This window comes from Photinus pyralis, unplaced genomic scaffold (assembly GCF_008802855.1).
Source record: "Photinus pyralis isolate 1611_PpyrPB1 unplaced genomic scaffold, Ppyr1.3 Ppyr1.4_LG5, whole genome shotgun sequence".
Lineage (NCBI taxonomy): Eukaryota > Metazoa > Arthropoda > Insecta > Coleoptera > Lampyridae > Photinus > Photinus pyralis.
In genome coordinates this window covers 4,677,178-4,703,041 of record NW_022170596.1, presented here as the reverse complement: position 1 = coordinate 4,703,041, position 25,864 = coordinate 4,677,178, and the positions used below count along the sequence as shown (strand labels likewise).

General features: G+C 36.5%; 3 protein-coding genes across 5 annotated transcripts; all 3 read left to right on the top strand.

Moving 5' to 3' along the window:
* Positions 1–5,434: 5,434 nt before the first annotated feature.
* LOC116171423 (another transcription unit protein-like) lies at positions 5,435–13,950 on the top strand. 2 transcript variants are annotated; one of them, XM_031488261.1, is made up of 9 exons: positions 5,435–5,563; positions 5,621–6,405; positions 6,452–6,657; positions 6,704–6,882; positions 6,927–7,132; positions 13,073–13,235; positions 13,284–13,499; positions 13,547–13,733; positions 13,784–13,950. In XM_031488261.1, the coding sequence occupies exons 2-9, from the start codon at positions 5,645–5,647 to the stop codon at positions 13,894–13,896; spliced, it is 2,031 nt and encodes a 676-aa protein (XP_031344121.1). In that variant the 5' UTR covers positions 5,435–5,563; positions 5,621–5,644; the 3' UTR covers positions 13,897–13,950. The 2 variants fall into 2 exon arrangements, with proteins under 2 accessions (XP_031344121.1, XP_031344120.1); XM_031488260.1 differs by having other exon boundaries at positions 5,459–6,405.
* Positions 13,951–16,507: 2,557 nt separating this feature from the next.
* Positions 16,508–18,543, top strand: LOC116172445 (gastrula zinc finger protein XlCGF57.1-like). Its single transcript, XM_031489661.1, has 5 exons — positions 16,508–16,721; positions 16,770–17,004; positions 17,049–17,104; positions 17,286–17,449; positions 17,498–18,543. Exons 1-5 carry the CDS (start codon positions 16,578–16,580, stop codon positions 18,216–18,218), a joined length of 1,320 nt encoding a protein of 439 aa, XP_031345521.1. The 5' UTR covers positions 16,508–16,577; the 3' UTR covers positions 18,219–18,543.
* Positions 18,544–22,441: 3,898 nt separating this feature from the next.
* On the top strand, positions 22,442–24,789 carry LOC116172358 (uncharacterized protein C1orf50 homolog). Of its 2 annotated transcripts, XM_031489565.1 has the most exons (6): positions 22,442–22,593; positions 22,638–22,750; positions 23,136–23,192; positions 23,244–23,405; positions 23,810–23,819; positions 24,216–24,789. In XM_031489565.1, exons 1-6 carry the CDS (start codon positions 22,548–22,550, stop codon positions 24,254–24,256), a joined length of 429 nt encoding a protein of 142 aa, XP_031345425.1. In that variant the 5' UTR covers positions 22,442–22,547; the 3' UTR covers positions 24,257–24,789. The 2 variants fall into 2 exon arrangements, with proteins under 2 accessions (XP_031345425.1, XP_031345423.1); XM_031489563.1 differs by having other exon boundaries at positions 23,810–24,647.
* The last annotated feature ends 1,075 nt before the right edge of the window (positions 24,790–25,864 follow it).

Genomic DNA, 25,864 nt, shown 5'->3' with positions numbered 1-25,864 from the left:
CATTGCCCTTTGTTTTAAGTAGATATTGCTAATGCACCAATTCCTATATTTTTTATATTATTTAATTGGTCACATGCAAATGCAAAATAAGATTTTTTCATACTATCATCACATAGGATAATCGTTTAACACCTCCAAAAACTGCCAAACTTAATGTTGACTCAATAGAATTTTAGTAATGGTCATCCAAGAGTAAAATGGATTAGCTCTCTTTCTTGCTACTGCACATGCGTTAGGTTTCTTGACGTTGGGAAACATTTAAAGCGCCTATAACGCATAGACGCTGATGACTGAACATCCAATTTATTGTAGACACCTAGAGTGTGGGTGTGGTTAAGTGGGTAGTTAAAACATCTGTGAAAATGGAAAATTGGAGTGCAGAATTTAAAAATTTGAAAAGAAAAAACGAAGACGATGGTAGATGGCGTCACTGTATAAAAGCACGCTCTGTTTTTTTTTCTGTATCGAATGACATAAAAATCCAATATGTAGTCCATAAGAAGTAAGAAACTCTCAAGCATAATAGCCAGGTTGCGGACAGCATTTTCCGTTATGTTAGACGGCCATTTTTCCTTATAATATAAGTTTATAAGTATAAAGGTTGATTCTCACTATACATAACGTTTCCATACCATATCCTTTCCATAACCATTCCGTAAATTATTATACCTAGGAAATTGACCTTTAAGTGATATGTGCGTAAGACATTTAGCCGCGCGCTAATACACATTCTCCTTTCCGTTCACATATGGAAGGCGAATGTGTATTAGCGCGCGACTGAATGTCTTACGCACATATCACTTAAAGGTCAATTTCGTAGCCTATAATAATTTACGGAATGGATATGGTATGGAAACGTTATGTATAGTGAGAATCAGGCTTAAAACATTTTTATAGCAAAGTTAAGTTGCGGTGAGTGCTGGGCGTGTTCAATTTTGCTTATAAGTTTGAAGGAGTCTTAACCTCACTTTTATTTTACATTGTGTTAAAATGTCCAAAGTTCACACTACTATGCTCTTAGACAAAAAGAAAAGAACTACCGCCAACAAAACACTACACAATTGTAGGTTAGCAGGAAAATGTTATTTATGAGTGATTACGTACTGCGCAGTGACACATTATAAGAACTTCATTTTCATTGGTTCCGCTATTTATAAATATATCGTACAAAAAGCCCTCATACCGTAAATTATTTCTACAAAAATTTATATTTCTTATGTTATAAGAAAAAATGGCCGTCTAACATAACGGAAAATGCTGTCCGCAACCTGGCTATTATCTTTTTTAATAAACATTTCACAAAAAAGTAGTGTATATCAAAATGTGTAGAATTTTATGGTCTACAATTTCTGATAACAATATTTTTTTCTAAAGTGAACCATTAAAAAGATAATATTGAAAATTAAGAAACCAACCAAATTTCAGGGGTTTTGGGGGTGGTACGGGGGAAGCACAAGGGGTGGGAGGTCGAAAACTTAGATTCTTAACCTCCAGATGACTGTCTATGACATGCAAAAGAAATTGGAACTACTTCTCATTTTGCAAGTTAAAACCCTCTATTCCCTGGACTATATGTATATTCTGTTTATGAATTATGATTATAAGTATGCGTGCGAGTTTGCCGGTGGTTGCTCTGTTATTTTTTGTTATATCATGATTTGTCTTTTGATCGGTTACTGTCAGAACTCATGGTGGAGAGCCTCAAGGATTATAAACATATAAGGATGGCCGAATCCCTATGCACTAATGTTATCCGGAGCGCTGGTTGTGGTGACGTCACAATCATACCTACAGCGCAAGTGTCTATATAGCAGCATGTATATCGCTCAATTAGAAATGCCAAATTAATGCTCTTCTTCGTCTAATTTTCCAATGTATAATATTTTTTGACGTGTGCGGATATGCGTAGTATATCGCGACAGTTTTTATTATATGGTATTGCACACAGAATTGGTAAAATAAGTAGGTATATAAGTATAGTTACACCACAATGCCGGGAATAAGATGTGCTATTTATGGCTGTAATAATAATGTAATATTACCGTTAAAAAACTGGGAAAAGACATAAAATTCCATGCGTTTCCCAAAGCCTAACTCGATGCTCTTGAATACATAGCAGGATTCCTTGCACACAAGTATAGGTACCTATAAAGAAAAGCTGCCCGATTTAGGTGACTATACGCATAAGATTCGAGAAGAACATAACTATATCATTCCATCATGGGTTCAACACTTATCATGTGGGGGACTTATTAAACCGAAAGAACACTGGTTAACCAAGATTATTAAATGCAACCGGTATTTTGAGGTATACTATGGAGAATCCTACAGACCAGGTAAATGCGCAGTATAAAATTTGTCAGTTAGAATTTCTAAAAAGGAAACAAAGTTACATTTTCCTTTAGTTAAACATTTTGTAAAATTTAGGACTATAATAAGAATGATGATCGCAATCTTAAACGAGAAAGTTGCAACACCTTCAAAAGAAAGTTTACTACTGAAAATGATGGTGGTAGAAAAAAAAGTATAGGAAATTCATTAAAGTAACGACATCATTTAGGGGTACGTACTAAGGTTGGGAATTTCTCGTTTAACTGTTATAGCACACACTAAGATAGTGTTTTAATCTGTGGTTATATTTTTTAAATTAGGTTATAGAAACAAAAATTGTAAAAGTAATGTACAATAGAGACAATTATAATTAAAATAATAAACAGTCATATTAATATTGCGAAGTAAAGTACTTGCACGCGTATATATACACACTACCGGCACGGGATGACGGTGACGTCACAAACGTTGGAGGTCATGCGAATGAATATCGCCGATTCGGCCATCCTTAGTAGTTTATAATCCTTGGGAGAGCCTGGCGTGCGGTTGGACTAGAGATGTGTGAATGAAATAGTTGGGCCTCCCGCTTAGTCGTACATGAGGGCGCTGGCTAAACCCGGCCTCACTTGCGCAGGGATCTCTTAAAAATGCGCGGCGTGTTCTCGTTGTGCCCTTTTGATTTTTTGTACCAATTGGGGTATCCTTCCTTTGTAAAATGCTCTTCTGAGAGGCCAACTCCTAGCGTTTTACATACAATGCTGATATGTCACAACCAGAGCAACAACACTACTACTCGGTGTGGGATTTGGACTGGCCATCCAATATCCAAACTTATTATGTGAATTTATTGTAATGTTTTAATGATTGTTTTTTATTATACCTGAATCTCCGTTTTAAACACTCAAATGCGTGCGAAAAAGGGCCTTTAAAACACACGTGCTTTAAAGTTGCTAAGTAACGATACTATGACTTTTGAAACTGTCATCTGGATGAAATAAAAAATCCTCTTAGGTCGCTTTCTGTAAATGCAGAACATTTCTTTGGCTTTTGTACCTATCCTTTGGTTGAAGCTTTCACAAACGCGCGTAATTTAGGGTATGCTTCCAAATCTGTTCCACTTTTTAATCGCAGCATTGCTTTAAAGTTTTGAATGAATGCACCAAAATATAGAAGATTTAAATACCTTTGACATTTCCTTCATATATGCCAGCATTATGGATGCATTTAAGAATGTATTCGTAAGTAACTTCCTATTCATCCATGGACACAACTTTTCATATTCTTTATAATAGGCTTTACTGGAGTTGGATTTTACACCTACCAACGTTTGTTTAGATTTTACAACAATCGATTTAATGGTCGGTGTATTAGCTTTTTCAAAGGAAATCGTTTAATTCACAAAGACGATGATTTTTATAAGCAAACGTCAAGTGACATTTCCATGGCAATCGTGAAATTACGAACACCCAGCCACTTATTAGACATGTATTCGAGTATAACGTCAATATGACTTCATTGTATTTCCTATTTTTAAATTATACTGCAGGTATAATAAAAAATACTATAAGATACACGTGTATAATTGGTCTTTAAAGCACTTGCAACGTTAAAGGCACTCCGCTTTGCGTCGTGCCCTTAAACTCGTTGCGCGTGCTTTAAAGACTTGATTATACACTTGTATCTTAATATACTATTTTATGTTATGTGTGTCAGATGTTAGTTCTTTGGAATCCCAGTGGAGTCTGTGATTCGACATTATACCTATTGATTTACTTGACAACCATCATAACATGCATTTATGTCATTACAGATAACTAATTTTGCTATAAAGTTTAATATTAATTTGTTGGCTGGTTTTTTCTTGGTCACTTATTTTTTTCCCATCCTATTGTTACATTTGTCCTCAGTGAACTATTATCTGTTCACCGAACAGATGCAGTTAAGCTCCTCCCAAAAAATTGCCGGCAAATTTAAATGAACATTTTTAATTGGCCGAATTTTCAAAACCTGTTACACACGCAACTATTTGCTTCCAATTATAATTGCCGTATCTGAATGGACATCCGTAACGTCAAAACTGTCATTGCGTTTTGTATTTGTCTTGCCTCAACTTGCCCTTAATTTCATTAAAGCTGGATTCACATGAATACGAAATCCGACGATACGGTCATCCGAAATGCTTATGATTGGTCAATAGTTTGAAATGTCAAGCACATTTCAAATTATTGACCAATCATAAGCATTTCGGATGACCGTATCGTCGGATTTCGTATTCATGTGAATCCAGCTTTATACGAACAAAATACCTTTTGAACTTAATAAACAATTTGAAACTATGTATTGCAGTGTGTTGAAAGGTCAATATTCAAAACATAACACTTTATAACTTAAGCGCGGTTTAGACGCTACGATCTTGGCTTCGATAAATCGTAACGATCTGATTGTCCAATTTATCGCTCAATAAATCGAAAGAGTGCGTACTGTTTACATGTAACGATTTCTTGTTCCAATCTCATTGTCGATCACGGTTTAATACAGTTTTTATTTTTTTACTTTTCAACTTGTCTTTTGGTTCTGTCCACTAATATAAATTATACTCGCATTTTATTGCTTACATTGCTTGCTCACAATAGAATCTTAATCTCGATTATGATTTCTGACTAGCCATGTGTCGCTAAATATTTTTTTGGGTGGCCAAACTTGATCGCCACTCGCCAAATGTAAAATGTGTGCGCCAGAGACAGTCCAAGTAGCCCAAATGGATACAAAAATGGTTCACGTCGGCAACATTAGTCACAAATCGTAGCGATAAATCGCTGTTATTGTTTACACGTTCCAATTTATCGCTACGATTCGCGGCAATTGAAGCCGGCCACCATCAACCATCCAATCCAATTTCAATTCCAATAAATCGCTACAATCCTCTGTTCACACACAACGATAAATCGTAACGATTGATCGTTACGATAAATTGTTACAATTTATCGTAGCGTCTAAACCGCGCTTTAGTCATACAATGTGACATGCGATTTTAAATTTCGTGGTTTTTATAATTTTTGTGACTGTGAAACGGGTCTGATATTACATTGGCCAAAACTTATTGGGAGTGGCTTAACTGCATCTGTTGAGTGAACAGATTATACCAATTCTTATTTAGACATCCGGTACATTATCACCACAGTAGTCTTATTGAGCCACGGTCCATGGCTTATGTTGTCTGTTTTCCTGTGAGGTTATGTCGGGTGTTATGTTTGTAATTTTTGTCTAAAAATTTCACAATTTCCCACAGTGAAAACTCTTGCCAGGGTCCGTGATGGCATCCGGATCGGATTCCGATATTGAATCACAACGAAGTTTGAGCCCATCAGTCCAAGGACCAGCTCCAACTCCTGGCTATGGACTTGATAGGTCCCCTTCTAATTCACCCACCACGTTTAGAAATAGATCGCCTTCCACTGGTCGGAGTCGAAGTGGTTCGCGTTCTGGAGGCTCACAACGTTCGAATTCGGTAGCATCAGAACATTCAAACAAATCGCGTTCTCAAAGTCCGGCTTCCAATAAATCGCAAAGATCACAAAGTGCTGGTTCAGCAACCTCAAATAGATCTGGCGCCTCTAACCGATCTAGAAGTGGTAGTCGCTCTGCATCACCTGGCTCTAACAAATCTCGTTCTCGATCTGGTTCTCGTGTGTCGAACAGATCAGGCTCACGCGCCTCAAATCGTTCGGGTTCTCAGGCGTCAAATCACTCCGGGTCTCGTGCAACAAGTCGGTCTGGTTCTCGAGCGTCTAACCGTTCAGGATCTCGAGCATCTAACCGTTCGGGTTCACAAGCATCCAACCGATCAGGCTCACACGCATCTAATCGCTCGCAATCACGAGCTTCTAGCCGTTCGGGTTCGCGCAATTCAAAGACGTCCAATAGATCCCGTTCACAAGAGTCTCACCGTTCGAGGTCCAGCTCAAGAAATTCAAAAGCGTCAAATAGGTCAGGTTCTGGTTCTCAAAGGTCTAGGTCTGGCTCGAAGGAATCTAATAGATCAAGAAGTGCTGAATCAAATAGATCAAAATCGAGGTGAGTTGTAGACATGTCTTTTTTCGATACCAAAGTTTGGTTTTAGGTCCAGGTCACATTCACGTGGCTCCAAATCTCCTTCTCAGAATCGGAACGCATCTCAAGATAATAGTAGATCCAATAGTCCCAATTTGGAAATTGATGGGGGAAGTCCAGGTAGCGATGTGGTGAGTAAACGAAAGCGATCCACTTCGCAGGAAGGTGAAGCAAAAAAGAAGCATAGACTTATCGACTCTGAAAGTGAAAATGAAGGTATTGTATACGGAGGTGGAATTCTTTGTGTTTATCCATTTTGTAGAACAACAAGAACCAAGCGCGGCCGCTTTGTTTGGGGACGCCGATGATATAAGTAGTGAAGAAGAAAGGGATAAAGGTGAAGATGTGGAACGGGGTAGTGAAGGTGGTAGAAGTGATGCTGATGCACGAGAAAGACTCTCTGATGTTGATGAAAATGAACGAAGACCACTGATTGAAGAAGTAAGTCATAGCTTAGTTTGTTTAGTTGCAATTAATTGTTTTAGGAGGAAGAGAAGGAGCCCGAACCTGAACCTGTTCCGGAAACAAGGATTGATGTTGAAATTCCGAAAATTAGTTGTGACCTTGGTAGAGATATTCATTTTGTAAAGTTGCCCAATTTCCTTTCTGTCGAGACGCGTCCTTTCGATCAAGAAACCTACGAGGATGAAATTGATGAGGAAGAAACATTGGACGAAGAGGGGCGTGCACGGTATGTTTGCTCAGTAGATATAGTAATAGTTCATACAAGACACTTAACGTATGCAAGTGTAAGCAGTGTTGCCAAGTAGTAAATGACAAATCTGAGAATGGCCGCCTGGAAGTCACTAGGTGGATGGATTGGTGATTTTTTTTCTCCAAAATCTAGTGATTTTCACAACAAAACCACCAATTTTATTATTAAATAAGTATGCAACAACATTTGACAAATTCCCTAAATTCACATCATTAGTGTTTAGGGGAATTTTTCGAAAGAAAAAAATGTCCCTTATGTGACGGCTTTGTGCGTCCGTCCGTTCCTCGTATAGCTCGAGAACGAAAAGAGACAGTGATGTCAAACCTTTACCAATCGATTTCTACAAGTTCAAGGATCAGTGCTATTGAATATGAGCCAAATTAAAAGTCGCGTTTCCGAAAGCTGCCAAAAAATTCCCCTACTGAAAATCAATCGTATGCGATTCTTCGTATCCTGTTTCTTTCATAACATAATATTACTACTTACCTACTACAGGAAATAGGACTTTTTAAATTAAATGAATACACATTTTTATTGAAAAAACGTGAACATTTCCAAAATTCACACTTTTATATATATAGCACTGCTGTTGTTCTTGAAATCACCAGATAGTCTCCACATGATGTTGAAAATCACTAGGTTTTATGCCTGAATCGTGATGAAAAAGTCCGAAATTAATCTTGAAATTCACCAGATCTAGTGACAAAATCACCAAATTGGCAACACTGAGTGGAAGTAACTTTAGGAGTCGTCCATTAATCACGTGAATCATGAAGGGGGGAGGGGTTAGAAAAAATCATGAAATATCACAATGGGAGTGAGGGAGTGTAGCAAAGATCATACTACACTAGATAGACAGCGCTGTATAAATTTTAGACTCTCATAATTCGTCCCGCCAAATAAGTCGACTGCGTCCTCCAGCGGCTATGTTTTTATGAGAATAGTACAAACTACCTGGCGGGGTAAGAAGACGCGCGAAATGGCAAAGCACAGTTATTTTTAGAATAAAGGGCTATTGTATGGGATATCGGTGTCATTCCTAAGCGCAACCTTGTGTGGGTGTTATAGATGTTTTTATCTGGTTACCTTACTGTAAATTAAAATACCGAATATTCACATCTTGTTTTAAATTAAATTTTTTATCGTAACACAACGAAGTTGAGGTAAAGCTTATGTGCTCGTGTTTCCGTCTGTCCGTCCGTCCGTCCATCCGTTCCATCGAGATCTCGGCCCCTGGGCCACCTAGAGACTTCGGGTTTTCGCTAATTGATAGCCGTTATGGTCTATATTTGCCCATTTCGATCAGTTTCGTATTTTCCATATTTTGCGCAGACTGCGCAATGCCAACTTTCATATTTATGAAGATATTTCTTTGAAATTTTAACCACACTCGCTTCTAGTTCCGACTCACTTTAGCTGGACACAATTTTATTATGTAGGAGGCTAATCGGGATATCTCGTTTATCCCAATCATAAAATGCTTAATTACAACAAATCTAAATTAGATAAATGAGTGGTTACAATGTAAATATGCCTGGATAAGTAGGTGCATATTATCACAGATTTATAGTATATTTAAATCTATGATATTATATTTGAAGATTTGCTAAAGTATCGTAGATACGTGCAACTATGAGTTTTCAGAAATTATGCTAAGAAAAAAGACGCTTTTGCAATTATTAATTTAATCCGAAAATCTGGAAAATGTATTGGTTAGCGCTGGTTAAAAAAAAGCAAAGGGAATACTGTGTACAACTTTCAAATTATTTCTTTCATTGTAACGTCCTGACTAATAGAATCTACCTCGTCTTGAATGACGCCCACTTACAAATGTAATTTTATCCCAATGATAGTGAGGAGTGTTCAGTAGGTCATGTTTATGTGTCTCGTGTTTAGACAATAATCACTCTTTGTATTTATGATATGATTCGAACTCGTACGAAGACGGCTTCGGATGAATCAGTTACGTTCTTAACTTTGAGAGCCCCCTATAAATATTTTTATGGAACTACTTAAACGCGAAACAACTCTTGCATATACGCTGGCTATCTAGTGTAGTATGATCTTTGAGTGTAGTGAGATATATATCACGTGTATTTATTAACGAGCCCTAGTGAGTTTATAATTTTGCAGTGTCTGTCCGTCTGTTAGCACGATTTCTCGATAACGAATGGACCGATTACGATAAAATTTAGTAGGTGGATTCTTTATCAAATTTGTAGATCGGAGTTCGTGAATTGGCAATGTAGCACAAAAAATAAAGAAGGCCCTTTTGACATCTCCGTGAGTTATGAACCGAATTGCATGAAATTGCATAGCTTTAGCCATATAAAACACATCTCGACCATTTATAAACCGAATTGCAAATTTTTTATTTATTAAGGTATTTAAATGAAATTTGATACATAGCCACTTGGAATAAAAGCAAATGTAGCGCCATTTTCCAAATTTGGTTTTGTGTAGGATGTGCAGTGCCAACTTTCTTATTTATGGAAGCAATTAAATGAAATTTCATACATACTTTAAATAAAAGCAAAACTAATTTGCCGATTGATAGTAGACGCGCGTAACAATCATCCGCATACCCCATGCGTATAGTACCCCTGTCATTGACCTGGCGATGGAAGAGGCTGTTTACAGTTTTTTTTAAGTTTTACAGAAGTGGGACGCACCCCACTCTCGCCACAGGCTGCACCATCTCTACCTTTTTTTTAGGCAACCGCCCAGTAATTCTCCATGATATCAATACCCCGTATAGTACCCCTGTCATTGAGGCGATAGAAGAGGCTGTTTACAGTTAAGTTCTACAGAAGTGGGACGCACCCCACTTCGCCACATCCACCATCTGAGTAGCAACCGCCCAGTAATTCTCCATGAAATTAAAGAAGGTTGCCTCTGACTAGTTGGGGATATGGCGCTGTGATGGCTCTGGAAAAGTGCGCATCTCTCAATGTCTCGGCTGTTTTGGAGAGGTTGTCTGTGTAGGAACCATCCTTTCCTCTGAGGCGAGCTGGGTTATAATATTAGAATTTTATTTATGCGGAATGCTGAGGAGGTGGATTTTATAGAGCTGCAAAAACTCTTCCATGCTTCTCTTTGACACCTCATAATATAGCCTTAGGTTTACTTTATGGGCTTTCCAGTCGGCTGTAGCTTTGTTCTCCTTTGCCTCAATATCCACAAACTCTACCCACTTCGTAATTAGCCCAGGAGAGTTTCTGACGCTGGAGCACTGACCACAGGTTGCCTTGGCAAACTTGCAGTTGCTCCTGTAGCAGCTACTACTCCCACCTCTGCTTCGGCAGAGTTACTAACCCTCACCTTAAGAGAGAAAAACCCATAACTGAGTCCCACCCCCACCCACGGCGATTAGGTTACACTGGTCCTTTTCCTATGTGCCGAAAATTACCAACCTTCCTTGAGGTTGATCTTTCACAGCTATGTGGAGGAGGTACCAGCTGCCTACCTTTTCCCAGGAGTTCTGCCCTTCCAGTCGCCGCCTCACAACCACAGCCAGGTCGTCAGGTTCCCCCACGCCCAAATGGAAGCTTTACGGGGTCTAGAAAGACGGTCTTCCTTCACTAGTTATCGACTGTATAGCAATAGTGTTACCGGAAATTTGAACTCTAAATTGTTGTAACCAGAGCTAGTTCTTTTTCAAGCTTGCCATTACCACTGAGATGCAAAACCCCAAAATTGCAAAAACTCTAAAACTACAACCCAAAAACTCAACTCACAAACCCAAAAATTGAAAAAACTCAAATACTGAAAAACCGGAAAACTCAAACTGAAAAACTTAAAAACTGAAAACTCAAAAACCAAAAAACTAAAGCTCAAAAACTCTGTTGAGAGTCGATCCCTGGTATGAAATCTCGTTCATAACCCGTTCATCCATTTCACAGTAAAATAACCACTTGTTATCAGCAGGTGAAAGATATGTTAGGGGCATCGTACCACGTAGGGTAGGTTAATGAAATCCAAGGTTACAACTTGTACGTTGAACCAGTTGCGTATGTAATGTGACATATCCGAAATTTAAACTGGTACGTACAATTAAAAAACACCTAAAAGAAAGCAAAGATAACCCTATTCGTTGATGTCATAAAATGTAAATACCCCTTAAATGAGGGGGCTAATTGTAGATGAAGCAGCAATTGTCGATAGAGAAATTGTAGTACACAAATATCACCCGAACGATAAGAAACAAAAAACGCAATTATATCTTCGCTATTGGAGTTATATAGGTGAATCCGTATTAATTACTGCGGAATCCCCAATTAAGAATCCAATCGCCAGATATTACTCTTTATTGATGATGGTAATTAAAATTTCATGCGTTTTACAAAATTCATCCGTTTGATTAAACGAAGTGTAACTCGATATGGTTCTCGACAGAAAGAAACTTAAAATCTACACGCATTACGTGGTACAATTGCGTTGGTCAAATTCCAACAATAGAGGGAGACATCTCTCAAAAGGATCTTTCAACAAGTAAATATACCGTGATCAATTGTAATGGAAAAAATAAATCGTGACAACTTAAAAAACCAAAAACTGAAAAGCCCAAAAACTGGAAAACTCAAAAAAACTGAAAAATCGGAAAACTCAACACCCAAAGATTAAAAAAATTAAAAAATCAAAAATACTGAAACCCAAAAAACTCGAAAACTTGCTAAAAAACACAAAAACTTAAAAACCCACACATAAAAACTAAAAAAACCCGAACACAAAAACTCAAAAATTATATCCCAAAAACTGAAAAAATTCAAAACCATACTAAAAAAAAACAAAAAAAGTCACAAACAAAAAACTCAAAATTCAAGAACTCGAAAAACTCAAAATCTCTCTTTGCTCTCCTTAAGTCGTTTACACGGTGAGTGAACTACGATATGTAAACGTAATAAAAAACTATAGTGTGTGGTCTTCATTTTAACCAGGAAAAAATCCAAACATTGATCGCCGTAAAAAACAATATATTCAAATTTCTATTCCAAAAGTGTTCTAATGCTGTCATAGAGATTTAACTTTGCCTCATTTTAAGCAACATCATAGCTCCAAAGATAAGCAAGATACCATGCTATTTGTTTCGAAGGGGTAGTATTCTTTGGGTTATAGTTGAGTCTTGAATGTTTCTACTGTATGACATACTGTATGTTATACAGGGTGACCCAAATCAGATGAGGTTACATGAATAAGTTTGTTATTATTAAAGTTAGAGATTTGGTTAAATGGACAAAGTTCTGGAGATTTGTGTGCTACTTAAGGGCCTGTGGTAAAATTCCAACAAAATATATTAATAAATAAGAAAGTTGCATGCGCACATCTGATTTTTATTGGTTCGGATGTGTTTACCTTTTATTAAAAACGTCTATAGTTAAAATTTCAATAAATGTATCTATAAGTGAGGAAATAGACTTGGCACGAACCAACTGTGGTTAGAATTAAAAAAAGATTTTTTCTTGGATTAGGTTTCTGAGCTACCAAATGCAAAAAGAACTAACTAAATATATTGAAAACTGTCAGAGTGGTTAAGGCCTCGGACGGACGGAGAGAGAAAGTGGTTGCAATAACGCATCCAACATCGTCGGGGAATGCACAAGGAACTAAAAAGTGCTGATTTAAAAAAAAACAATTAACTTTAATTTTACAAGTTAGTTGGATTCTCCAAAATATCAACTACTTCTATCACTGTAGTTAGCTTACAGACTTGCCAGCGTTGCCGCACTAGTATCTCTTATTTCTAGCCGATTTGGGGCGTATGGTTGTTACCATGTGTGGTCTACTATGAGGTCTTTTAAAATCTTTGTTCGCACGTGACATAACAAACGTTTGTGTAGTGTTTCCATACCTTTTAACCCAACCTCAGCTCCATTTCGATTGTTGTGTTAATCTCACAGACTGTTTGGTGTTTTACAGACTGAAATTAAAGGTAGAAAACACAATAAGATGGCGCGAAGATGTAGATAAGGAAGGCAACACATTCAAAGAATCCAACGCACGATTCGTACGGTGGTCGGATGGTTCTCTCTCTCTACATTTGGGTTCCGAAATCTTTGACGTTTACAAACAGCCATTACAGGTACAGTTTATGTTTTGCTCTTACGTTTTATTTTTGTATAACATGCAGGGAGACCATAATCACCTGTTCATACGTCAAGGTACCGGTCTACAGGGTCAAGCAGTATTCCGTACAAAACTAAGCTTCCGACCGCATTCAACCGAAAGTTTTACTCACAGGAAAATGACTTTATCTCTGGCAGATCGTTCGCAGAAAGTTTCTGGTATTAAAATTCTATCGCAAGTGGGAGTTGATCCGGATCAAGATAGGAAAACACTGCTCAAGGTAAAGCATTTTAGTAATTATTAGCTTATGTCGGTATATCTTATTAGAAAGAGGAAGAGAAATTGAGACAAACTGTTAGAATTACAAAAACCCGCAAACGAGGCGAGGGGGGTACAAGGTCTCACGCAAGAGAAACGTTTCGAGAGGAAGACGGTAGTGATGAAGAGGGCGTCATTTCCCTTAATGCTATTAAAAATAAGTACAAATCTGGCGCGGCGGTTGCACAAACTCGAGGTAAATTGGTGTAACTAATCGGATTGTCATTTTTACTGCTTTCATTTTAGGTGGCGGTATTTATTCATCTGACGAGGAGGGTTCCGATTTTGAAGCGAGAAGAAGTCGAAAGTTGGATAAGGCGAAAGCATTGAAAGATTCAGATTCAAGTGAAAGTGAATAAGGTGTTAATTTAAGTTATGGAAATGTTATGAGTACAATATACAATTGAAAAGAAGAATGTATTCATTATTTTGCTACAATTTAAGACCATTGCATTTTTGCTTGTGACGCTAGGGATACTAACTTTCATATTTGAGGGCGTTATTTGCATTTTTCTGAAATGTTGACAGCTAAAATTCGATTTAAATATTCCCGAACCCGCCCCTGGCGCGACGAAAGAATCCAAGATTGCGCTTTGTTTCGTTCCTGTGTTTTTCTTCTATCTCTTACATTCAAATGGGCCATAATTTACAATAAAAGTGTCAAAAATAACGCTATATGAAGGCAGCTAATGATGCATATTGACCAACGACTGGACGCATTTTCGTCTACGATTGGCTTAAAAGGGGAAATTTTGGGCAGATGTATGTGTGCTTTACTGAGAGGCAGTCGTAATTTGGTTTTTTGAATAGTTACTGTGGCTGTTTCGATGGCAATTACTCTGGTGATGTAGTCGATCTTTACATTTATTGCATCCATCTAGTAATTATATGATTGTGTTAGATTATTTGCCAAATTAACAACATTCCAGTACAGCATGGCCATTGTCATTTATAGCGCATTACAAATACAAATTGTTCTTTTATAATATTATGCTGAGCGTACTTTGAATTAAATGCATAGAGATTTTACATAAATAGGTATGTTGTTTTCCAATTTACGGAACTACTTTGTTCCTAGCGCTGGTTTTGCCTGCCAACCCGCAATATGAATTACTGACGGATTTACGTGTTTTTATTTGTATTTAGATACAGTATGTTCTCTTAGGGATGATATTCAATACGAGTATGCAGAATTAAACGATCTAATAAATATTATAGCGATTCGTGGATGGTGCTGTATTTGAAAACATCGGTACTTAATTTATAACTGAATTTCTTGCAGCACATTTCCTTTCTTTTGCATGAATATGTTACTGTTTATTTACAGGGTGCTTCATCTGGGGGTGAGTGGCGTACGTTCAGGCTTTGATTGTTGCGTATTGCACTTGGCATTGAAGAATTAATGACTTTATATTGTCTTGCCATGACATGTTCCTTTGTTGCATGAAATTTGAGCTCGCCATAGCTTTAGCGAAGATCGTACTGGTTAGTGCTGGACGATAAATGAAATTGATATTGATTTATCATTACGTCTGTTTAGTCCGATCATTAGCGTTTAATCGTTAATCAATAACGTTTGATAGTTATCCATAACTTTCGATAATAATCCATAACTGTTGGTTATCGATAACTTTCAATAATAATCGATAACTTTTGATATTCAATAATGATCGTGAGCGTTCGATAATAATCGATTATTGTTGACGTCTTCGAAAATGAACGATCATTAATTATCGATTAATCGATAAGTAGCGATAATTATCGAGAGAAAACTATGGCTAACTTTTCATAAATTTGATTCATATAAATATATTATCAATCGGTACAACTATATCATCACGCATTCGCTCGATACCTAACATTTTAGCTTTGTTTGTATTGATATTGTGAGATAATTTAAATAAAAACAGTAGTATAGACCAACTTAAGACCTTCTGCAGAGGCACCTCTAAATAGCATTATGCGGGTCACTCTGTAATTGAGCGCATGCTTGTTGAGGGCCCAAAACAAGAGAGGGATAATAATAATAATAATAAATGAATTTAATAGGTACCTAGGTTAATTACATAGAAACGGTACAAAGGGCGAGATTCAGTAATGGAATGAAACATAACATTTCTGCTCTTTCATCTAACCCATGTGATTCCGTTCATTAACAGAAAATTTAAAAAAAAATAAATAATAATATACCTATCTAGCAAAAATGAACCTCCAATTAAATTATAAAAATATCAGTTAGAAGAAGATTGTTCCTGCAATAACCTCGACATGGTATCTAATCTAAATTTTTTGTAAGGCATGCTTTTGATGTCCATAGCTAGGGAATTATACCATTTGCTGATGTTGTAGGTATCTGCTTGTTGTAGAGTCGAGTTAGGGTTATTTGCAGTATTTCGGTTGTGACAACAAGTATAGTTTTGTAGGTATATTATATTTTGTTGTTCAGTGAGAGTTTTGATTTTCTGCTTACGAGGCATTGCATTTGTCTGAATGTTATGTTTAGTTTTTTCCACATGAGCCTTTGGCACGAACTTATAAAAAGTTCGTGGTCTTTGGTCTAGATGAAGGCCGAGATATTTTATTTATGTTGCTATAGCAATTTTTTCTCATACTTGCACTGATTCACTTGAGCACGCTGAGGTGGCTTTGTAGGTCGGCAGAGGCATTTACAAGAATCTCGTTGGTGGCGTTGGATCACACGGTACACGATTTCATTCAAAAAATGTTACTTTGTTGGAGAATGTGATCGGTTTTTCTGATTTCACCGTTGTTTCGTGAAAACCATAAGAAGTAATTACGTATTCAATGGTATACCTCATATTTGGTACCTACTCTTTAACCACCCTTGTCGCCTCAACTTCGTATAAGAAATCTTATAAATGACTCCAATTAATAATAAGAGAAGTGCCGATTCTAGTTGGAACACACTGTATAGAATACTTTAAGTTAAAAATTTAAAGGTGCCATCTATCGGAAGAGAAATTTGTTAAGTGAACAACAAACTAAAAACAAAAAGCGTTCAACAGCCCAGATTTTAAATATGAATTTTGAGCTCAACTTTTCGAATATGTGTCGTACGTGTCTTTCAGAGAACATTAAAACGAAATCCGTTTTTTTATTAAACCAAATCCAGGGGGAGCAGATCTCGTTATCAGAGATGTTGATGTATTTAACATCGATACAGGTTAGTGTTTTTTTGAATTCTCCAAGGGAATTGAATTGTAACTTTCAGATATTAGAGGAGGATGGTCTTCCGAAGCAGATCTGTGAACAATGTGCCGAAGAAGTAAATAGGTCCTTTTTATTCAGAAAAATGTGCGAAAAGTCGCATGATACTTTAAGGCATTATATGCAACCTCTTTTTCCCGTAACCACCAGTCACTTTAAAGATGAAAAGAACGAAATGAGTGTGGGTAACTCTGAGAATTCGATGGATGACGGCGGTGGTAACGATATCAATGGCGATGGTAAGGGAAATTTGGTAGAATAAAAAGTAAACTCGTTCTTCTAGACTATGGCTGTCAAGGGCTTATGGTCGTGGGAAAGAATGATGTTGACGAGGATGATGTTAGCATTGAATTGCAGATGTAAAGGTGTTAGAGGTAGCTCATAATATTGCAGAATCCGGAAATTTAAAATTAATTTTGTTAGAGAGAGTGTACCATACAACATGTGACATGACTATGAGCTATCTCTAGCATATTTACATCTGTGGTTAAAGTTGAGGATAATAAGACCAAGATTTCAGAAAATGATATCAAGTGAAATGGATAAATCACCTCATGACGCTTTGAAAAGAAAAGTATATCCGTGCAAACTTTGTGAAGCATCTTGTTTAGGTTTAGCTGAATATAGGAGACATATGACAAGATTTCACAAGGAAGTATATCAATGTCAAGTGTGTCATAAAGAGTGGGTATTTTGTCAGCAATCTTCAATAGATTGATATCTTTCTTTTAGATTTAAATCTGAAGTAGCCTTAAAGTGCCACTTTGAATCTCATACTATCCCCGTGTGTACTGATAAAGACTCTTCGAAGACTAAGCTGGCAAGAAAAAGGAATGGCGTCATAAAGAAACGTAATCTACCTCGCACATGTAACATTTGCAATAAAACATTCCGTTTTCATAGTAACTTAGAGCGGCACAAATTGATCCATACCGGTGAAAAACCTTATCTTTGTAACGTTTGCGGAAAAGGATTTGCTCAATTGTCATATTTAAAAATTCATTCGTTCATACACACTGGCGAGAAGCCATACAAGTGCAAGGTTTGCGAGAAAAGCTTTGCCGCGCCCGGTACACTTATGACACACGTTCGTACGCATACAGGCGAAAGGCCTCACGTTTGTAAAATATGTGGAAAGGACTTTCCGCAATCTGGCTACTTGTCTGCGCACATTAGAACGCATACAGGCGAGAAACCGGTCGAATGCAAAGTGTGTAATCGCAGATTTAATCAGAGCGGTAGGCTTATTATTCACATGCGTATTCATAGCGGGGAAAAACCGTACAATTGTTCCGAATGTGGGCGTAGCTTTGCCGTTAAGGGAACTCTCAAAAAACACATCCGGACGCATACCGGAGAAAGGCCGTACATTTGTCGAATATGTGGCCAAGCATTTGCACAGAGCGGCACTCTTGCCACACATCAAAAAATTCATACTCGTACTCCGAATTAATATGACATTTCTTTGCGCAATCAAAATGTAGTGGATGCACTATTACTTTGTAACGGCTATTCGGAACTATGAAGTGAAGTTTTTCTAATGCATTGCACAATTAGAAAAATTAAACTTCAGTTATGCATAAAAAGAAATGCCATAATGTTGGTTTGTTTTATAGGTCCAGTTAGAAATAGTGCCGACTTTATTTTGACTAAGTATAGGTACTTATATTCGTACACATATCATGCTGTTATATGATTTGGCGAATATCATTTTTTTAAGAATCGAATATTTATCGTGATAGTATTTAGCAGCTAATTTAATAAATTTATTAAATATCTTGGCAAGTTTTTTATTGTTACTTACCATGAAACTAGTTAACTACCAATGTGACTATAAAATAAACTAAACAAATATAGGAAACAAGCTCCTGGGTATGGCTATAGCATGTGCAAAACCAAATTTTAATCCCGATGTTAGTTTTTCTTTTATTTAAAGTGTATATGTATGAAATTTCATTTCATTGCTTCCATAAATAAGAAGTTGGCACTACGCATGCGCAAAACCAAATTTTGAAACTCGTTATATTTGCTTTTATTCCAAGTGGTTATGTATCAAATTTCATTTAAATTCCTCCATAAATATGAAAGTTGGCACAGCGCATGCGCAAAAATGTTGATCGATTAGGCTCAATTTTTGGAATTACGATTTATATGGCTAAAGCTATACGCATATTGAATTTCATGCAATTCGGTTTATAACTCACGGAGATGTCATAAGAGCCTTCCTTATTTTTTGGGCTACATTGCCAATTCACGAACTTCGATCTTCAAATTTGATAAAGAATCAATCTACTAAATTTGATCGTAATTGGTCCATTCGTTATCGAGATTTCGTGCTAACAGACGGACAGACACCGCAAAATTATAAACTCGCTAGGAGCTCGTTAATAAGGAAAATCTATTCAACCTAAACATTTTCTTTTAATACAACACCCTGTAGATTAGGTTTTTTTTTCTCGCTTTCTTGCGATCAGTCGATAATTGGAATACAACTACGACGATGCACACATTTTGGAGCTGGCAACTGTGATTTAGACAGGGAAAGCTGTCTGCGCCATCTTGAGAGTACCAGCACCAACGCTTGTTACGTTTGGCTTATAATATTATCTTTGGTTTGGCATCTTAGTCTCGGCGGTGGTCGAGGAAGCATCATATATTTGTGTTTGTTGTTTTTTGTGTTATTAAAAGCATTTATTTATTGATATGTGTTTTTGTATGCAACATTTCATATTTTTTATAATTTTCCATCTTTGTTTTTGAAATTGCCTTGATTTAACCTGTGATGTACCCAGGCCAGCCCCGAGAGACTGCGCATTCAAGATTTAAATTCAAAACTTACCCTCCCAAACTAACTGAACCCCATGGCACGTGATCGTCTAGACAAAGCTACCTAACTGAATAACAAAATAATAGGACCACTTACTACGTTGTGTTTTTAAAAGTCGCTACAAGATATGTGTTGCTTGTCGGAGTGAGGTTCAAGTAAGGAATACAAATAAAACAAGTACATATGCTTTAAAAACGGAGATTTAATCAAATAATTCGCATTGCAAGATTAAATTTAGAAAATGGTAGTTCACCGAGTACAAATATAAAAATAGGCTGGGAAAAAAAGAACCGACCAAGAAAAAACCCAACCAACAAATTAATATTGAACTTTATAGCAAAATTAGTTGTCTGTAATGGCATAATGCATGTTGTCAAGTACATCAATACAATGTCGAATCCCAGGCTCCACTGGAATTCCTAAAGAATCAATATTACACACACATAACAAAAACAATCATTAAAACATTACAATAAATTCATATAATAGGATTGGATAGGATGGCCAGTCCAAATCCCACACCGAGTAGTCTTCAGTTGCTCGTCATGACATGTCAGCATTGTATGAAATCGCTAGGAGTTGGCCTCTCAGAGAAGAGCCTTTCACATAGGATACCCCAAATTGTTAACAAAACAAAAGGTCATAACGAGAACACGCCACACTCTTTTATAGCGAATCCCTGCGCAAGTGAGGCCGGGCCTAGCCAGCGCCCTCATGTACGACTAAAGCGGGACCCCCAACTCATTAATTCAGACATTTCTAGGGCTTCCAACCCACTAGTTATAAAGTGCCAGGTTATAAATTACCGAACTCCAAGCTCTCTACCATGAATACTGACATATAACCGATCAAAAGACAAATTATGACATAACACAAATGACAGAGCAACCATCGGCAAACTCGCACGCATACATAATCAAAAACAAAATATACAGAATTTATGTAGGCGTTGACAGTTGACATATATTTGCACTGGTATAACAGACAAGACTGACACAAAACCAATATTCGGTCACTACATATAGGGATCCACTAATCGGATTGATTAGCAATATCGGCAAGATGGCTCTTTTCAGACAAGACACAAAAAACAGTACATAAAACGTATATCTCTGCGTATGTAAGTTCTGAACTTTAGCCAGCCTCTGCTACGTCAAATCGAGATATTAAATATCGGTATCAAATATAGCACAGTACATATTCGAAACAAGTCACCCTGCCAAATATTAATAATCATAAGCACCCGGTTCAAATAAATAGTAGGAGCATAACGATAGTATCACATTACAACAAACACAAAGAAACATGTGGCAAACATTAGTATCAAGTAATTAATTCACAATGCCAAGTGCAATATGTAACAATCAACCACCTAACGTACGTCACTAGCCCCCAGATGAAGCACCCTGTAAATACACAGTAACATATTCATGCAAACAATAGCGAAATGCGCTGCAATAAATTCAATTATAAATTAAAATGTAGTTCTGCATACTTGTATTGAATATCGCCCCTAAGGGAACATACAGTATCTAAATATAAATAAAAACACGTAAATCGGTCAGTAATTCATGTAGCCAGCGCTTGGAACAAAGGAGTACTGTAAATTGTAAAACAACATGTTTATGTAGAATCTGTATGCATTTAATTCAAAGTATGACCAGGATAATTAAAAGTGCAAGTTGTATCTAGAATGAGTTATAAATGGCAATAATCATGCTGTATACGAGAATAACATTAAATTGGCAAATAATCGATACGGATCAATAAGTTTCCTCGTATAGCGTTGTATTTGACACTTTTATTGTAAATTATGGCCCATTTCAATGTAGAGTAGAGAAGAAAAAAACACGTGTTCCACGGAAACGAGACAAAGCGCAATCTTGACTTTTTTCGTCGCCCCAGGGTCGGTTTCGGGAATATTTAAACCGAATTTTAGCGGGCTAATTCGGTTCCATCACAAACCTCAATGCAGAATCACGTGGTTCATACCGTTAACTTTTATTGTTTCAAATGAGGTACCATTTTTGATGTAAATGTTTGGTGAGATTATGTTTTGATTATATAGTCTTCGCGCCAAGTTAAATTTATGGCTAAAAACACCAGACGAAATGGATACAGTAATTGAACACTTTAACCACTGTGTCCAACAGGCAGCAAACTCTGCTACAGACCTAACAACCAATATAAAACAGTGTCCCTCCTACATCAAAGAGATGGTTGCAGAAAAATACAGTCTTAAGAAAACAGTCGGCAAACCACGAGAGCTCCGGAGGGTGAACGCAAACTAAATCAAGCGACCAAACAGTCTAGGCAAAGAAGAAATCCTTTAAATAGGCTCTTGGCAACACAAGCGAACGGATACCGTTGGTATATTGTAAAAAAAAGAAATGTTCTCATTACATTTTGTAAAATTGTCAAAATAGAGCGCCGAGATCCTAAATTGGTTTTATCCCGGTGCAAAGACTCATAATAATTATAGTTTGGGGACGCATAACACTCATAGATATATGAATATTAGTGGCAATCTTCTTATTCAGATCAAGAGTGTATATTGGATTTTTTTGTCAAAATCTTTCCAATTTTTTGGGATTTTATGTAGAAAAAATTTGGATTTTTTTTCTAAAAAATATCGATAAGATATCCAAATCGTAGTTTTCAAATTGGTTGAATATTTTGTCGTTTTATTTAGATTTGGATAATTTGGCGATAAAAATTAAAAATATTGACGTAGATAATTCAAAACATTTCGAAAATGTGTCCAATTTGGATATCTTGTCGGTTCCCTTGTCCTGCACTTACAACTGCTTAGCCTTCAAATAGCGGTCGTTGGCCAAATAGACATAGCAGAAAACGGTTATTTTCAAGTTAACATCCTGTATAATACGATTTACCAACAATTGTAACATAACCTCAATTATATAATTCAAGTAAAAAGAACTCAAATTTTAAAATATGAAACGAGCTCTTGGTTTGGAGATGGAAAATCTTACAAAGAAAGGTATCTACTGAAACCAATGAATTTGACTGCAGCGTTTCTTTCAGTAACTCTTGTAAATCGTAACAATGAACCTTGTGGAGTGCAACTCGTTAACAGTGTGGCTGTGGGTAAAAGATCACCAAATGATCTTGTAGAATTGGCTGTTGAAATACAAAAGGTTATTAGTTATTTCTAGTTGTATTTCAATATTTTATAACGGTCCTAAGGTACCACGGTTGTTGAACCGTTCGAGTTAGGGTCAGTTAAACACGAGGTTAAACAGAATTGTGTAATTTGCATATCAGAAAAAATGGAAAAAAAGACAGATACTTTCTTCCTTTAAGTGTAATTTGCTATAATCCATGATTGGTTCTCCGATTGGTATTAATGTATTTTAAGTTACCTATATTACACAAAATGTCTGGTTCAAATTCTTTCGAGATTCTAATTAAACATTTTTGAAATTCTTTTGTTAGTGGTGGGTTTTCACTTGACACAGCAAGGTATTCAAATACTACTGAGCATAGGATTTTTTTTTATTAAGATAACTATTTTACTTTTAGGCAGATAATTTTATACATGCAAATGCTTGTAATAAGTTACAAATTATAGCGGAACAAGTAAGTAGCAGCCAAAATGAACATGCCCTTTTAAAGAAGTTGAATTTTTAGATTAGATTTTTACAACAGCAAGCAGAAAATGTACTTAGAGAGACGAAACTGAATTTAGACCTTCACCATGCGGCTTGTAATTTTGTTAAGGTTCCTGGAAACATCTATCATTTGTACAAGAGACCATCAGGACAGGAATATTTTAGCATGTTGTCTCCCCAGGTAAGTTTCAACATCTAAAAAAATGCACAGCAAGTTGCCATTTTTGCAATGTTGCCACAGTTTAGTGGTTGGCACAGTCTAGTTGGTATCTATACTGTGATGTTAGGCAAAGTTTTTTTGTAACTTTTCAAAGGATTCGTGGATAGTTGCACCTTCAAACAGTTTTTCGTAATTTTTTTTACATTACCTATCTGGGATTGCATGGTTAACTATGGGATTATAGGTAGTTTTCTGCAGTGTGTTGTTCCATTCACAACATTTTAAAATTCAGTTCTGATTGGAAGACTACATATGTCCAAAATGATAAGATAGTGTTTAATATGAATATTTCATGTTTGGATAGAATGAACTCAAAAATACTATAACAATTTCAAAAATTCAAAGTAACATTCTTCAAATTTCAGGAATGGACAAACAGTCCACATCCGTACTTGGGCAGTTTTCGATTAGAACATGACCAATCTTGGACCCCATGTGAAGCAATTAATCAAAAAGATTTAGAATTGTCTGTAATTAATAAGATATTAACACATGGTGAACATAATATTAATATGATGCCAATGCATACTTTACCACATGTTAGTCAATAGAGGGTTATTTAGGTGTTTATGTTAAACCAGCCAGTAACCATTGCTATATTGATACCGAAATTCTGTGATGAGTTTGTGTAAAGCTACTATTTTGGTTATTATATTGTCTTAAATTTTTAGATAATTATTGTATTGAAATGTTTATGCAGCAACTGGTTTGTGTGTAAGTTCCTTTTAGATAGTTTTTTTAAGACAATTCAGACTAAAAAAATATGCCCTTTTTTGTGTGATTTGTTGGATGTAACACGTAAATGTTTGTAAATAAATAAATGAGTAGTAGGTATAGTAGTGTACATTTTTTATTATCATTAGTATAGTGACATGCCTTTGCTTTATTATCAATATCTATTGTTTTGTTATTATGGATCTAAAAGATGTAATAGGCAAGTTAGTATGTGCTATTGGGTGATGTTTTATAAAATAAAGGTTCTTCTTAATTGTGTCCATTCTACTAAAAATAGTTCAACATCAGTTTTGTTGACCAACATAATTTAGGAATTTGAATGGTTCATTTTTCTTTAAAAGGCCGGGAGTCTGCTAGCGCATTTTATGTTTTATTTTCGCGAATGGTTTCGGAGCGTGCCCTTGTCAGTTAAATGCGTGTGAAAGTTGGAAGCGCCAGAGACTCGTGACTTATGACGAAACTAACTAGAATTACGTGCCAATCCCGCAGAGCCAGATCCGTTCGATTCAGGATGCTGGTGCAGTGTTTTGCTGATGCGGCGAAAGTTTGAGTCAACGTGAGGTTAACAAGAGCTACCATCTGCATTTCTGGGGATTTGATTGGCCGAAAGAAATGAGTTCTATTGGTGGAAAAGAATCGAATGTGCGATGACCGTATAGTTTCAAAAAAATGAAGGTACCTAGTGGAAATTAAGTCGTTGGGAGATAGCGAGCCGTGGGCCAAAATACATCACTGGAAACCAGGATGGCGTGAGGCCTCCGCGTCGCACGGTAAAAAGTTTAAGTCGATCAGCGTGTTTGCTCGGAGTAGGTAATGGTGAAAAAAATTCAGATTAAAGCCACCGAAAAGACGGAAGAAGTCGCAAAGGAAAAAAAATCAGTTCTTTCATTTTTAAATTTTTCCTCAAATTCAAAATGTACGTCTGTGTGATGTGTTGGCATTGGGTACAAACTGATTAAACAAGTTAAAAAGAGTCTCTAATATGTGCCATCAATAGACGTAAGCGCATTTTTGATGTGGATAAGATCAGTGTCTTTCAGCCTAAGTTCCTCAAGAATAACTCGATTGTGCATATATGTACTTCTATATCTATTAATGCTAAAACGCCGAAGGATCTACGACATTCCGTTACCGAGATCTCGATCAATTTATAAAAGGCGCTCAAACCAATGATCGGCCGATGCAGGAATAACACGGAATATAATGCTGTAATCCCGAAAGTTCCACGATATTCCGTTGCCGAGATTTTGATCGATTTTTAAAAAGCGCCCGAACGGCCGATAGTTATTGTGAAACTATAAGCAAAGAGTAGGTACCCATAATTTTTAAGAATCAAAAATGCGCTAAAATATTTTTATTTCCCATTGCAGTTACATTTTTGTTGCGAATACGAATACATCATTTTAGTGCACTGGCAGTCATGTAGGCCATAGGGTGTAACATTTTCGACACATTTGTAGGATATCTTCGTAATTGTTAGTGTAATAAAAAAGTAATATAGGCGTCATGTGCTCTTTTTGAGTCAAACTTAGATAATTATGGTAAACATTGCGGCAATGTTTATTACAAACGTTTCTTTACAATGATTGTTGAATACGTCGACGTTTTTAAAGTAAGTATACGTGGTCAGGTAAAAAAGTTATCGAACCTATCCCTATATATTTTATTATAAATAATTTAAAAAA